General features: G+C 49.1%; 2 protein-coding genes and 1 long non-coding RNA gene across 9 annotated transcripts in view; 1 reads left to right on the top strand and 2 right to left on the bottom strand.

The window, feature by feature from the left end:
* Positions 1 to 4,805: 4,805 nt before the first annotated feature.
* Positions 4,806 to 9,211, top strand: spp2 (secreted phosphoprotein 2). Its single transcript, XM_056301144.1, has 6 exons — positions 4,806 to 4,955; positions 5,291 to 5,418; positions 6,156 to 6,278; positions 8,245 to 8,352; positions 8,580 to 8,631; positions 9,003 to 9,211. Exons 1-6 carry the CDS (start codon positions 4,904 to 4,906, stop codon positions 9,131 to 9,133), a joined length of 594 nt encoding a protein of 197 aa, XP_056157119.1. The 5' UTR covers positions 4,806 to 4,903; the 3' UTR covers positions 9,134 to 9,211.
* On the bottom strand, positions 5,348 to 7,833 carry LOC130131463 (uncharacterized). The gene is made up of 3 exons (XR_008812385.1): positions 7,786 to 7,833; positions 6,720 to 6,865; positions 5,348 to 5,457 (listed from the first exon to the last, which is right to left on the bottom strand). It is a non-coding gene; the product is annotated as an uncharacterized LOC130131463 (long non-coding RNA).
* A 450-nt stretch (positions 9,212 to 9,661) lies between the features above and the next one.
* raph1b (Ras association (RalGDS/AF-6) and pleckstrin homology domains 1b) overlaps positions 9,662 to 15,904 on the bottom strand; it is a 55,382-nt gene continuing 49,139 nt past the window's right edge. For 4 of the 7 annotated variants that reach the window (XM_056301143.1, XM_056301141.1, XM_056301142.1 and 1 more), the window contains 4 exons: positions 15,802 to 15,900; positions 15,574 to 15,694; positions 15,109 to 15,245; positions 9,662 to 14,865 (listed from right to left, as the gene is read on the bottom strand). In XM_056301143.1, coding sequence (XP_056157118.1) covers positions 12,127 to 14,865; positions 15,109 to 15,245; positions 15,574 to 15,694; positions 15,802 to 15,900 — 3,096 coding nt within the window. In that variant the 3' untranslated portion in view covers positions 9,662 to 12,126. The remainder of the gene's footprint in view (positions 14,866 to 15,108; positions 15,246 to 15,573; positions 15,695 to 15,801; positions 15,901 to 15,904) is intronic. The other 3 variants (XR_008812383.1, XR_008812384.1, XM_056301140.1) reach the window with 3 other exon arrangements.

A 15,904-nucleotide genomic window follows, 5' to 3' on the forward strand; every position in this document is an offset into this window, starting at 1 on the left:
GTAGACCCGGTTTGTTCAAAAGTATTAATTACTTTTTTTCCGTCTGAGGAAAGTAATACCGATAAAGGGACTCGGGGAAACAAACGAGCTTTCTGAAGCAAACCAGGTGAATTTTGAATATTGCATTATTGTGCACAGGAGTCGAGCTCTTCTACACTCAACATTCCCAAAATGTGAAGTATTTTTGATGGTAATGAATGTAAAAAAACTACAAAATACTACATGGAAATAGAAAATATTGTTGTGCAAAGTACTTTCATTCTTGTTTAAAAGAATTTTTTTTTAATTACTTGTACACTGTCTAGTGTGTTGCATGACGGACATTGCTGTCAAGAATTTATGTTTCATGCACAGGGAAGTTTTATTATATTCAGTTCTGTTCACAATGAAATCCTATTATGTTCATATCAACTTTATTTTAGATTCAGTAGTGCGTAGTGGCAGCGTGTCGAGGTGGATTTAGAAGGTTGATGTTTCCTCTAGAGGAAGGTGAATAAAGATTTGATCATGGTTGGACCAGACACACAGGGAAAAGCATCTAGAATACTGCAGAACAAATATTTATTGACGTGTTTGCATCCAAGAGACTGGAAATAAAAAGTGTGACAGCTTGTCATGTTGCCTTGTTGTCTACAGATAACTGATAAACGTAGTGATGCAGATGCAAATAACACATCTTGCAGTACAGCCAACGTGTACACACAGCTGCTCTCAGAGATCAGCAATCTACTACTACCACTACTATTACTACTACTTTCGGCTGCTCCCGTTAGGGGTCGCCACAGCGGATCATGTTTCCATCTCTTCCTGTCGTCTGCATCTTCCTCCGTCACACCAGCCACCTGCATGTCCTCCCTCACCACATCCATAAACCTCCTCTTTGGCCTTCCTCTTCTCCTCTTCCCTGGCAGCTCCATATTCAGCATCCTTCTCCTAATATACCCAGCATCTCTCCTCCACACATGTCCAAGCCATCTCACTCTTGCCTCTCTTGCTTTGTCTCCAAACCATCCAACCTGAGCTGTCCCTCTAATATACTCGTTCCTAATCTTGTCCTTCTTCGTCACTCCCAGTGAAAATCTTAGCATCTTCAATCCTGCCACCTTCAGCTCCACCTCCTGTCTTTTCGTCAGTGCCACTGTCTCCAAACCATATAACATAGCTGGTCTCACAACCATCTTGTAAACCTTCCCTTTAACTCTTGCTGGTACCCTTCTGTCGTAAATCACTCCTGACACTCTTCTCCACCCACTCCACCCTGCCTGCACTCTCTTCTTCACCTCTCTCCTGCACTCCCCGTTACTTGGGACTACCTAGTATGTATTTTACTAAGATTTTTGTATAACATGTTGAACCGTAACCCTGGCCTGTGTTCTGTGTTAATGTATGCCTTGTGTAGCTGTATTTGTTCTGTATAAATAGATATATAGATAGACAGATAGATAGATCAAGACAAAGATCGTATCAAGTTAAAGGTAAGGCTTCAATGAGGGCGTCCCCTGTTGATCTTGAAGTGGAAAAGCAACTTAAATGGTCTGTAATGGCTTTTGGATATCTGTCCAGTGTAGTGGACAGCAGGTATGAGAGGGTTTAACCCGTTTAATAGTTTGGAAATGTGAGGAAAAGATCAGTTATGGGCTGAAAAACGGTAAACCGAAGGTCTTTTGTCGCCATGTAAGTGGATTGCATTTATGTAGTGCTTTTCTCATCTAGCGATCACTCACAGTGCTTTACAATGCATGCCTCACATTCACCCATTCCCACACACATTCACACACTGGTGGTGCAGGCTGCCATGCAAGGCACCAACCTGCTCATCAGGAGCAGTTAGGGGTTCAGTATCTTGCTCAAGGACACTTTGGCACACTCTGGAGGAGCTGGGGATTGAACCAGTGACCTTCCGATTACTAGACGACCCGCTCTACCTCCTGAGCAATGCCGCCTTGCAGTACAGTCAGCTAATGGGAAGCATACAGCGATAACGAGAGCTATGGAATCACTGCACATCACATGGGGGCTTGAGGTCATGCTCGTAAATTGTAAAAATGGCTCAGAGCGGTTTGGACAAGCTGTCTGGGTCGATGTCTATTTACCAGTGGGGTTTGTGCTCTCAATAGCTCTGAGGGAAATGGTATTCATGGCCGTCAGAGCTTCAGTGCAGGCCCGGCAGGAGTGATCCATATACCCCAACGTTCTGCAGCTTGAAGGTGAAGGCGGTATCCGATGCCAACGTCACACGCCCAGTCATCAGAGCCACCGGTTGACGGATCTGAAAAAGAGAGACGACACGGAAAGAGGCATGGCAGTTTAACTCTTTATGCACACGGTCACCAGATACTGTCATGTACTTCCCGTTAAAGTGGGTCGAGAGGAGGAAAATGGCAGTTGACTCGGGATATCAACTTGTCTCCTTTGCGTCCCGAAAGGGAGAGCGATCCCATGCCATTAGTGTGTGCTGTTGCTCAGAGGTTAAAACGTCACAGCGGAAACGGGACCTTCATCACGGCCCCGTCAGCTCCCAGTCAGGAATTACTTGCAAACGATTGTCGCGCCTGGTCCGTACTGGTAGTCATTCCCGGAATATGCTTTGATTTCCTCTGCTTCTTCCTCGACAAGCTTGTACCGACAAGAAGGTGATGTAAGTTTAATTTAGAGGATGGCTTTGATATATTACCGTCTGGACAGCCAACAAGTCAGTCTTATATGGACAGTTTTACATTTATCGTTTGCACATCACAGACACACTCACATGGTCTCTCAACGCCAACTGCATCCTGAAGAAAGCACGGCGGAGGCTGTGTTTTCCGAGGCATCTCAGTAGTTTCGGTACGAGTACCAAAACTCTCAGGAACTTGTATGGCAGGACGGTGGAGCGTGTGTTGACAGGCTGTATCACAGAGTGGCTTGGCAACCTGACTGCTCAGGGCTGCAGACTGCTGCAGAGGACTGTAAAGACAGCAGTAAACATCATTGGCATGGAACTACCACCACTTCATCACATGTACACCACTGGCAGCAAAAGCAAAGCCCAAAACATCATGAAGGACCCCAGCCCCCCCCCCCCCCCCCGCTCATGTTGGCGTTCTCCCTCCTTCCATCCAAAACACATTACTGGAGCATCAAACCACACACCACCCATCGCAGTAATGGTTCCTCTGCACAGGCAGTCAGGCTGCTGAACAGCTGATGCCCTCCATATGCACCTTACATATTTGGTGTCCTTTGTCTTGTCTCATTTGTGTTAAGGCAAAGAGAGCCAGCGCACAAGAATTTCATTGTATTGTACGCGTGACAATAAAGCTGAACTTGAACTCCCGACGTGCATCACTGAATCTATGAAAGTATGAAGAAAACATGACATAAAAGGATTTGGTTATACATTATATATATATATAAATTTGTTAAAAGAAGCATTCAATGGTAGGGAAAGTGCTCAACAAATAAGGAGCAAAATAACCCAGTGAGTCCAGTAAATTCTTCATGAGACAGTACAAGCCTGTTTCATGCCATAAGCAACCATCAGCCGTCAGTAAACTCACGTTGTATGTGGAAGTATAACTTGCAGGGTTGGTTCACAGTCTCCGGTGTTGACACTGAGAGTCGATCACAAAGGCCAGAACTGGAGCGGCCCCTGGTGATGGCGGCTGACACGGTGAAAGGAGGCTTTCTGAGGCGGGGGGCCGTACAAACACAGTTGCATTCATCGGACCGCTCATGTTTATCCGGAGGTTCAAACTTTGCTTTGTTGAGACAGGGCAAACGATCGTCATCGAGAGGGCGATCTCGGCGTGATCGGGGGGTTATAAAACGTGTGTTTTGTACCTTCCTCCAAATCTACAACCCCCCCCCCATGAAAACACACCAAAGCAGTCTCAAGTTTTCACCGCGGCAACACATAGGAGTGTAGTTTTGTGGCTATATATCTCCTTGCATGTTTAACAGACAGACATTTGTGTTTTATTGTGTTGCAGTCAGGTTTTAGCAAGAAAATGTTAATTCATCCACAAATCTATAAATATCTGTGTCTTCTCCGCAAGTGTCTGTAGATGTTATTTATTTTCATACTCTACATCATTTACGGGGAGCTTATACGGAACAGTTTTGCTTTGTGCTCTGTATGATGAGACTTTTATTGCATCTTCATGATGAAACATATGACCTTGCATCGATATTAAATGTTGTTTTACATTTGTTTGGATGTTGCTTACTTGGCCAGGTTGCCCTCCAGTCAAATAAAAAAAAAAAAAATAATACATACGTATACCGTAATGCATCCATTCTACATACCAACGTTAATTTAAAGAAATGTCTAGAAATGTTCCTAAAATGAGCAAAGTGCAGTTCAGTTCTACCCTACTCTCAGCCTGAGCCACAGGCACCGTGGTACAAAGGTTGGGAACCAGACAGGTAGGCAGACACGGGGGGGGGGGGTGCAAGAGAGAGGGAGAGAGAGTGAGAGAGAGAGAGACAAAGAAACAGAGAGGGAGGGGGGAGCGAGAGAGGGAGAGGGGGGAGCGAGAGAGACAAAGAGACAGAGAGGGAGAGGGGGGAGCAAGAGAGAGAGGAAGAGAAAGGAAGGGGGTGAGAGAGAGAGGAGAGAGAGAGGGGGCGCGAGAGACAGAGAGCGAGAGAGGGAAAGGGGGCGAAAGAGAGAGAGGGAAGGAGAGAGACAGAGAGGGGGCAGACAAAGAGAGAGACAGAGAGGGAGGGAGAGGGGGAGTGAGAGAAAGAGCGAGGGGGAGCGAGAGAGAGAGAGAGAGAGAGGGGGCGAGATAGAGGGGGGGCTTGGGCGAGTCGGGGGGGGTGTGGGGGCAGACGAGGGAGGGCTACAGGTAAAAAGCTGAAACTAGTCAGACCGTGTGTGAATTAAGATCTGTGGTGCTTCTATTTGGTGCTAGTCAGGATGAAGTGGTGCGTCCTCCTCTTGGCCTTGCTGCAGTCTCTGGGCTGCTCAGGTGAGTGGCTCCTTACAGCCGGCAGGCTTCTTAACCCAGAGGGAAGGGCACGAGTTGGTTGTTGGGCAGTGGGCGTTAGGTGCCTTCGGGGTGAGCATCGATGACGACCGTGTTATTTATGATGACGGCGGCTGATGAAATAAGCAGTTCAACTTCAAAAACGGGCATTGTGACTTTTGCGGTTTAGCCAGATGTTGAGTAAACTGAGGACACCCACACACACACCCACGCACAAACACACACACACACACACACACACACACACACACACACACACACACACACAAGAACTATACAAGGACAGAGTTTCTCACCTTTGCCCTTTGTCCTTGCAGGCTTCCCTTTGCCCAACTCCGAGCTGGCCTCTATGTCAAACAGGGGTCTGGTGGTGGCTTTGGCAGAGGTCAACTCCATTTACGCCGTCAGCCGTCTTTACCAAGTGACTCGCGGCTCCGTCACACGGGTGAGACACACAACCGAGGGTGCTTTGACGGCTCCTCGTCTGGCCAAACAAACATCGAAATGCATATTCGTTGCTCCGTGTGGCTGCACGTCCTGGCACACTTCAGTCACAGCGAAGTTATCGGGGTTTTTGTGAATGCACTCTTTGACCCGGCCTCACACAGAAAAGAGGATCTTAGTATTAAATCACGATGCAAGAAAATCAGACCCAGTCCTCCTGCAGCATCCATGCTCAGGTCACGTTTGAAATTTGGGTTAATGGGCGAAGGAGGTTGAAAATGCCACAATGGTTTTTATGGATAATGTTATAAGCTGTTCGTTCTGTGAGCTCTGAGCCCACCACGTTTGAGATCTCAGATGAGATTCAGATCAGAACCACATCGATACGACCAGCAGTGTTGCCCAGTCAGGTCAGGTCAGTTCGGCCTACATAGCATACTATATATATGTGCAGAGGAAGGCGAGACAAGTGTAAATGAAGCACAGGGTTGGTGAGATCCTTGCATAGATCCTGTTTTATAGCTTATTGCAGAAGTTAGTTATTGCACTGGTTGGTGCAGGGGTGCAAATTGCACGAGTGGATAAGGCATGGATGCAAAAAAACGTAGTAGATTGTAAATAGGGAGACACATAGGCTCACATATGATCATTCAGAGCGTTATTATACTATAATACAATGATGGATCGCTGGGGGTGGTTGCGGCATTTCCTAATATGGCATATCTTAATCACCTCCAGGTCATCCCTCTAGGTCAGGACACCTACGACCTGCTGATGACCTTTGGCATTAAGGAGACGGTGTGTCTGAAGAGCTCCGGAGAAGACCCCCAGAAATGTGCCATTCGACCGGGCTTCTTTGTGGTGAGATGAACTGTCATGTCAAAACCAAAACGCTTTTCGTGCTTTTGTTTTTACCCCCCCAGTGCCGGTGCCAGATTGTCATGGTTTTCCCACCGCAGGGAAGTACATGATGGTATCTTTAACATCAGCTTCTCTAACTTAAACGTCCCTGACAGAACATTGACCGGGAAGGAAGGCGGTAGGTGTTTTATCTCCTGGACGGCTGACTAAGATCCGTTCTGCAACCTGCAACCATTACGCAACAGCTGTACAAGGGCATTTCTGCAGAACAAGAATGGCGTGCATTCCTGTTGGGCATCACGTAGTACATACACAGTTGTGTTTCAAGTTCATCTGAAACGCTAGATGTGGAATGGCTGTGGGGTCACTACACGCCGGGCTCGGCGGGCGTGGGATGTCGCTGATCTTTCTCCTCATTATGACACATGTTGACAGACTCACCCGCCCACTGTTTAGCTTGGCACGGATATTGCACTTTTTGGGGACAGAACGTGACAATCGATCTCCGTCGTCCTCACATGACCGATGCGGGGCGCTAAGGACAGACCGGCTCACAGACAGACCCAGAAAGCCATGTTGTCGCAGAACTGTGGGGTACACACACATACACACACACATATATATATTATAACATTTGGGGGCTTACACCCCTGCATCGGTATGCTTTGAATGTGTGTCTATCAACACTTACGCTAGCAAAATGAAACCCCACAGGAAACAATAAAGCTTCATACTGCTATATTTACCTGGGTAAATATCCAGAATGAATCATTCAGTTTGTAATTTTCCTCCTGGAAAGATGTTACGAGCCTGCATGATGAACTCACTACCCAACCAGTAACGCATTGCAATCTGTGCATTTTATGTTTTGTGGAAACTGTTCTCTCCTCCATTTGCTCTTTATTGCTGTCGTGTTTCACTAGCAGTCTTTCTGCTTATTGTTTTGCACATTTCAAATCTCTCTTTACAGCCCGACCCTCTTCCCCTCTGCGGTCTGCTGCTTTTCTCTCTCTCCACTAACAGGGATAGCTCTGCGTAACAGAGGCAATATTTCAGTACACTTGTTATGCAGACTGACTGCATGAGTTATTATCTGCTCTTAATAAAATGCTGGACAATACGGGCGTACATGGAGGCAGTTAATGTGTGCTACTCTACTGTGCACTTAGACTTGGCCTTTTTGTGTACCGATTCCCCGGAGGAGTAAGTTTCACTTGAACATGGGGGGGGGGGGGCATGTACCTATTATGTTATCTCATGTGCCCGAAATTATCAGTTCAAGTTCATTTAAGCTAACATAAACGTCTAGGGGCTACTGTTAGCAAGCGCTAGCTAGCTAGCTAGTTCGTGAGGCGGTCTAAACTGATAACCCCAAACACAAGTTATAAACTAGATAAGGCTATAATTCATCCGGAAATACGTAAGAAAATCTAACTCAGAAACCCCAAAGGTAAGAAAGGGTGGTGTACTGGGCTACACAAGCAAGCTGGCTAGCTACGTTACTTACACTTGCTTCCACCATCATTCTTGCTCCGGTCTCCTGGTTGTCAGGAGCAACTGCAAGACAACGTCGAGGTCGGCAATCCCAGTGGCAAGGTTAAAATGGTATGGTCCAAGCACCGGGGTGTATGAAATCGTTGGAAAACAAGTATGAATGACATTTTAAGTAGTTCGACTGTCTGTGTTGTTATTTTACCCTTTTTGGCGAGAGAGTTAACATTATCATTCATGATATATTTTTGGGGGGGGGGGAATTCACCTCTTCTAAATATTGAGGGGGACATGTCCCCCCCTGACCCCCCCCATAAATTACGCCTGTACAAACCCCACATTCCCCCACAGGACAACCAGCCAGTCACATCCTGACCACACTCTCTATCTGTCTGGTTTCTTTTCTGCTCTCCCCCATCTCATGTCTGCTCTTGAACTTTGACCCCGGACCTGTCCACCACGCTTCCGCCTCCAGTCGTCGCCCGCGTGCTCCAGCCGCGTGCGTGTGTCGGCCCAGTCCGCCCTCGTGGTGTCCCTCAAATGCGGCCATGACAGCAGCTCCAGCGAGGAGTCCAGCGAGGAGGTGAGGAAAGGAAGGAAAGAAGGAGGCAACGTAATTAACTGATTAACTGACGCTTCCAACTTTCTTGCACATTTTTTAAACGAAAACTACAGCACCAGAGACAGACACGAGGGATACAGCCCTAGTTTAGATAGGGGGGCAACAGGGAGGGTTAACTGAATATACCATCTCAGATGACAACCATGACGACAGCAACGAACGAGTAAAGACTATTTTCCTATCCGCAGATAATGTCTAGAGGGAGGCAGCAGTTCATCATCCCCCTAACTGTGAACAGAGGTAAGCGCACGACTCTAAGCTTGGATGAGGTAATGCATGCAATCTTCCAACACATCTTTCTGCATCAGCGGTGACACAACCCCGCTAAGAACTGGGATATTTCACCAGAACTCTTTGTGATGACACCCTTCAATCCATGTTTACACTGACGGCATGTTCTCTCTCTCTCTTCATATATGTATGTGTATACATGTATGTGTGTATATATGTATACACACACACATATATATATACACACACACATAGATACATACATCGATAAGACATATATACACACATATACATACAACACACACACATATTGTGTGTATCTCTCTCTCTCTCTGACCAGACTGTAAAAAATAAACCATAAATACCATGACTATCCACAGACCCTGCTCCTTCTCGCCCCGATACTGTGGTGGACCTGGCCTCTCCCCCGTCCGAACCCAGTCGCTCCAGCCAAAGACAGTCGGTGGGGATCCGCTTCAGAGGAGACAGCTTCAACAACTATCTAGAATGAGGCCTTTGGACAACCTGAAGGACAGGGTGCATTTAGGTCCACGAACTAAACTTGAATAAAGGAGAGAGAAAAAAACAAGACACGCACACTCAACGTTAAAATGGTTCTTGTAATGTGTATCACTCATCTGGCTTCATACATCGGAGATTTCGCCTCAGGGTATTTTCCCGGGTTTACAAACGATGGGCAAAACTGATGTCTTTACATTGGCAAGAGTACAGAACAGCGTCATATCGCACCAACACAAAGAAAACTTCCTTCTCTATCGTTTGATTCCGATTACTCTTTCTGCTCAAAGTGCATCTCGATTGCTTTGATTCATGCAAGCAAATATAAAACCACAAGGCGGCGGTATAACTTCACCGGTGACGCTGTTTTCAGTTTACAGCGAAGAAGATCGCATGGGGGGGGGGGGGGTATGGCAGCAAACTTCGTTACCTCGGTCTTGAATGAACCAAATGACGCAAAGTCCAAGCTAACGCGGCTCTCTCGGAAACCAGCGGAGATAAAAGACGACTCGGAGACATGTTGAGGATCTGGTTTGAACATTTATATTGTGATTTTTCAGTTTATATGCAAGAGGACACATTTAAGTTTGCATCTCCACACATTTTTCTTCATTTCGCTTGCCCCCCTCCCCCCCACATAATCCAGAATCAGCACATCAATAAATCACATACTGTACTGTGGCCAACAACCTGTAAAGGACAATGATACTCAGTAATATGAAAAGATACACAGCTGCCGAGTGGCAAACAAAGAACTGTCGGTAAGCAGGGTAACAGATTAGTACGTTATTAAATAGGTCTTGTACAGAATCGTCCGTTGCATTTGAGGTTCTTCCATGAACAGCTCGTGTAATATATGTAGATAGTAATGGTCTCCGTTATGAACGTCGTATGTAAGCCACTGTTGAGGAACGTGCCCACTTTGGCAGCGGGGACATGACCTTTCACCCCTGAAGCAACAGTCGCCACTACTGCCGTTTCGACACCAGCCTCAGCCGTCCACAGTATTGAATATGACGCTGACACAAGGCCATGTTGACAATGAGGCCACAGCTCAAAGGACAGCGTGAGCACCCTACACACAAAAAAGAGAGAAGACGACGAAGAAGAAGGCATTGCTGTAGACGTACAACATACATGATCTGTGTTGTCGGTGCAAAACCAAGACTTAACCTTTCACCCCTCTCTGCCGGGGGGGGGGGGGCGCTGGAGGAATGGCACCATGAAGACGTTATACAATAGACACACAAAGCTGAACGCAACATTCAGTCTAATGCCAGTCAGACAATTGTTTGGGTCATTTTGCCAATCACATAAAACCACCTGTTAATGACGGGAACATTTAATGCTCTGTACATTAACTCACTAAAAATGTCTATTTTTTTTCTTCTTCTAGTTTTCACTTGGGAACACCTTTTGGGTGCAGAATTAGTACATTGCACATGGGCGTGTCCAACCTGTACATTCTACTTGCTGGATTGGGACACCAATGTGTCGTTAGAAGGCGGCAGGGGTCAATAAGGAAGGGAGCAGCAAGTTGTAACTGTACAGATAAACAAAAAGATCAGGTCCAAGATACAGCACACACACGTGGAAAACTCACCACACACACACACACACACACACACACACACACACACCACCACCACCACCATCGGCCTTCCCTCCAGTTTGAACAGTCCATTATAAGCCACAGCTATTGTTCTTTGCATCAAATAAAAACTTGTTTTCTTCTGAGATTTTCATCCAGTTGCAGACTCCGCCGAGCCTTCTGGAAGAATATCCACGTTGTTTGGAAATGTCCTGACTTCTGTGCAATCCGTTGTGAATAAGGCTTCTGTCCGATTTGCATTTGTAGGCAAAGGGGGGGGGGGGTCTAGGAATGCCTTAGAAACACAGAGGCTCGATAAAATAAGTTAAACAGATTTTTTTTGTCTACTTTTGAGTTGCTGAATCACTGCATTTGCGTGCATGCGTCAATTCAAAAGGTTTTCCCAATCCTCCCAGCGCATTTCACTGTGCCCTGACGTCAGTTGGATCCTCCCTAGCCTTTGCTGATTGGCTATGAAAAGAAACAATTATATATATATATATATATAAGAAAAGAACACACCTTCAGTTTGCGATCATTAAATAAAATTCAATACAAAAATCCAAGAAGCAACAGTCCCTGTTCTGTGAAGGCCTTGCTCAACAGTTCCTACAACACGTCTGATAAACATCCATACACGCACGCAGAAGATGCACAGATATGTAGTCGCTTCCCGGTCGCCCTCGCAGTCCCTCTCAGACACTCACACCTACAGAAGAGCTTCATGTTTTACAGCTTGTGTTACAGGAGGTCCATGCAGTACCAAAGCAGATAAGAACCGACACATAAGAGCAGTACGGCTCTTATGCTTTTCTTTTTTTTTTTCCTTTTTTTTTTTTTTTTTTTTGTCGTATGTGGCACATAGTTATGGCAAAGAAGCAGATAGGTGGTTTGGCTCAGGCATGGATTAAACGTGATATTTGCAAATAATTGGCGCAATTTATTCTTGTAATTTGTTTGCTTGCCAGACAGGCGGGAGCTGGGGGATGGGGGGGGGTGGGGTTAAGCCATATGGGATGACACACCGACTGCCAAAAAGATTAAGACAGTTAAAAAGGTGACTATCTGAAAGTGAAATAAGTCCACGTTTGTGTTACCTATGACTTACCGGGCACTATCTGAATTGTCGCCATGTCGTAAACGTCATTCACTAATTTGGTACTCCAGGCAGGATAAAACAAATTCAAGAATCATTCACAAACAATAGCTGACCCAGGTCTGATTTGGCTCTCAGTATATACAGAGTCATGTATTCGCCATCGCCGTGATCCTGACGGGACAGAAGGTACTTGGCTTCACTCCTAACCTTCTATCTTAAAGGAGCCTAACTCAAATATGCATTCATTCAACATCCGTCCGTCGGCCTCCTTCGTGTCACTGGTCCCTGGCGACCATCAACACTCACCAGTGAGTTTGGTGGTGTCCCCGCGTTTGGGCGGTGCGGGCGGGGGTCCCCGCCGTAGCGTTGCATAGCCTGAGATGCCCCCGGACGCATAGGCCCCGTTACCCTGTTTTTCTGGGTCCAAAAGAAGCTCGGGGGGTGGCGGCGGCAGTGCCATGTCATCCATGGTGCCCGCTGGGTCCGGGAGGTGGGAGGAGGCAAGCGATCCCTGACGCCCCACCGATTTACGCCTCAGAGTCCGGCTGAGGTCTTCCAGGAAGTTGGGCTGGCCCGTACTGCCCTTGGGGGAGGTGGGTGGCGGGTGCTGCGGGGCTGGTGAGAGGGGTGGGGGCTCCGGGGTGGCATTGCCGCGCCGCCCAAGCGTCGGGGGCGGTGTCTTCTTCAGCGACCCCTTCCCCCAGGTGGGGTTGTTGACAAGCGAAGCAGGTGGGGGAGGAGGCGGTGCCTGGGGCTGGGGGTTGACCACAGCCACCTTGGGTGCCCCAATGTGGGTGTCACCAGCAGGAGGCGGAGGAGGGGGAAAGAGATCAGAGGCTGGAGGGGGAGGAGGAAAGTAGGCACACTCCGGAGGCGGGGAAGGGAAGTCTCCGCTGGACTGGTGGGCGTGACTTATTTTGGCCTGGAGAGCTGCGGGCAGGTTGGCCAGGTTGAGCTTGCCTGGTTTTGGGGGAGCGGGCGGTCCCACAGGGGGCTCCTTGGAAGGAGATGCCGTGGAAGAGGAGGTAGGACAGGGGGAGGAGGGAGGATGTGCACTCATCTGAGGAGCGAACTTACTGAGGAGGTTTCTCCTAGACTCCTGGTAGGAAGCCGAGGAGTCGGACTTGATGCTGGAGTTCCTCTGCGGGGTGGGGGGCGGCTTCTTCCCACAAAAGGCTGAGGAGCCAGAAGGGGACTTCCTCAAAAGGGAGCCCATGTCTCCAGGAGGAAGAGGTGGAGGAGGCGGTGTGGGGCCACAGACGGGGGCAGGGGGAGGAGGGGGTGGTGGGGGAGGGGCCGAAAAGCCTCCGGTGGTCTCAGAAGGGGGAGGAGGGAACTCTGGGGACTGCTGCTGGCCACCACCGGGCTGCCATTTTGGTTTGGCCTTCACAGCAGGTGGGGAGAGCGGTGCTTTAAGGCTCTCTGTGTGATTGGCTGCCTGGAACGATGCCCCCGGGAACTGACTAGCGATCTGCTTGACTAAGGAAGTGCTGGGAGGTGCTCCGGTGGAAATGAGTGGAGCCTTAGACAGGCTGTGCTGCTTGGGCAGAGTTGGTGGCGGCTGACTGGATGTGTGGCCCGCCTGGAGGCTGAACTGCTTCTTCAGTGGTGCAGGCGGGGGAGGAGGAGGGGGAGGAGGTGGGGCCAGGGATGCTGGCGGTGGTGGGGCCAGGGCAGCCGGGGGTGGAGCAGGAGGGAATGGGGAGACAGGAGACATGGGTTTGGGGGCAGTCTGAGGGAGGAAGCCTGGAGTGAAGGTTTTGGGTGGAGCTGGTGGGGGTGTAGGAGGAGGTGGGAACTGGGCAGGCACAGGGAACTGCTGTGGGGGAGGGGGAGGTGGTGGGGGTGGAGGTGGTGGGGGAGGTGGGGGCGGAGGGGCAGGGGCAGGTGGTGGGGACTCCTCCAGTCCACTGATTGGGGAGAGGAGATCTCGGGGCGGGCTGGGGAACCTCTCCTTCAGGGCCTGCTTCAACCCACTGGAGCAGATTGGTTGGCACGGGCCTGGCTTGGGAGCTGGTGGGGGAGGAGGGGGAGGGGGTGGAGGAAATGCCACACCATTGGTCGGTGGAGGCGATGGGATGAAAGCATTGGAGGCAGCTGGGCTGGGAGGGGCCAGCTTCAGCACGGCCATGGCCGACCCAGGGGCTGGCATGGGTGGTGGGGGTGGAGGTGGGGGAGGTGGTGGGGGGATATGGTTAGCCTGGGGCTTGACAGGTACCTGAGCGAGTGGTGGCGCGGGAGCCTGGGGCGGGGCTTGCTGGACCACTGGAGGAAGGTGATTGGCCGGCTTGTGATGGCTGGCACCCTGGGAGGCGTTCCGGTTCTGGAGCCTGGTTATGGTGCTGTACTTGTACATTGTGAGGGCCGGCGAGTGGTGTGACACACTCTGGACGGGGGGAGGAGGAGGGGGAGGGGGTGGGGGTGGGGGAGGAGGGAGCGGTGGGGATGGCTGTTGTTGCTGTTGAGGGGTGTGGATGCTGTTGGTGGCTTGTGCCTGTGGTGGTGGCTGCTGCTGCTGCTGCTGCAGTAGCTGTTGTTGTTGTTGCTGTTGTAGATGTTGATATTGTTGTTGTTGTTGTTGCTGCAGCTGTTGTTGTTGGAGCAGTTTTTGTTGGAGTTGTTGTTGTTGGAGTTGTTGTTGGAGCAGTTGTTGTTGGAGCAGTTGTTGTTGGAGTTGTTGTTGTTGGAGCAGTTGTTGCTGTTGCTGATATTGTTGTGTTTGTTGGGGTACCTGGGGTGGCTGCTGGGGCATCTGCTGAGGGGGCTGAGACTGGGGGGGCAGCTGCTGATGCGGCGGGGGTGGCGGGGGTATTAAAGGCTGGGCCTGTGAGGGCTGCTGCTGCTGCTGGGGTTGGGGTTGTGGTTGGGGGGGTGGGTGCTGATGCTGGGGGGCCTGGTGGTGCTGCGGTTGCGGTTGAGGCTGAGTCGGAGTGGGAGTCGCGGTGGGGTGCTCTGCCGAATGCTGGCTGTGATGCCTGTGGCTGTGAGGCGTATGGGGGAGGGTGGACCCTCTGGATGCCTCCATCCTCATCTGCTGCAGGTGACAGACGGAGAAAGAGAAGGCTTGGTAAACAAGACACTACAGTGAGGATGGTATAGAAAAATAAGAAAAGAGGAAATAATGCCCATGAGAGGCAGCATAGAGCAGACAAAAACACTATATTCTTAACATATCAGTATTATGTCAATGTGCCAAGGGAAAAAACATTTTGCATAAGAAGTAATTTTTCAGTTTTGTCGATTTTGTGACACTTGCTGTCATATAAAGAAGGTGTACCTTGGTGCTTTCCTCCATCTGCGTGCCCCTCTTCCAAGCCTCTGAGAAAATGGAGCTCACCACACTCTGAGAGCGGCCGTGAGAGGAACCTGTGTCCACGCCACTGTCTGACTGGCCTGAATGGTTAGACTGGGACTCTGGAAACACACACGCACACACACGCACGCACACACACACACACACACACACACACACATGCACGAACACACATGTGCATGCACACGTACACACACAACAACAGCAGGGAAGCAGAATAGCATCACTATGTTGAGTATTAAGTATGGTTGAGAATTGTGAAAGCACAGAATTTATTTCAAAACGTGGTACATCAATTTAGAAATCTCTCATTTTGCTGTTTATAAGATCATTATTTTAAAGACAAAAATTATTCAGTGATTAAAGAAGTAGGACATTTTACTAGTTTTACAAGTGCTCGGTTCAGGTGTGACGGGCCAGTGAACTTACCAGGTATACTGGCGGAGCTGGAGCCAGATCGGATGCTGGAGGTGGAGAGAGAGGACCAGTCGTAGGCTGCCTCGGTCCTCTTCATGGCTTCCTGATAGTTTGCGTATAGCTGCTTCCCATACTACACAAAAACACACATAAATAAACGCAAAATGAAAACTTATCGACTTCACTGTCTCACTGGCAGCACTTAACCACGCTACAGAATGAACTGAGGTCGAGTCCTACCTTAGCGATCCGAATGCCATTGACCCATTGGTGCAGGGTCCGAACGTCATCGCAGCAGAGGTACTTAATGTACTGGGACTTCTTCTGGATCTGGGGATGCTGT

This window comes from Lampris incognitus, chromosome 21, assembly GCF_029633865.1.
Source record: "Lampris incognitus isolate fLamInc1 chromosome 21, fLamInc1.hap2, whole genome shotgun sequence".
In the NCBI taxonomy this organism is placed as follows: Eukaryota; Metazoa; Chordata; class Actinopteri; order Lampriformes; family Lampridae; genus Lampris; species Lampris incognitus.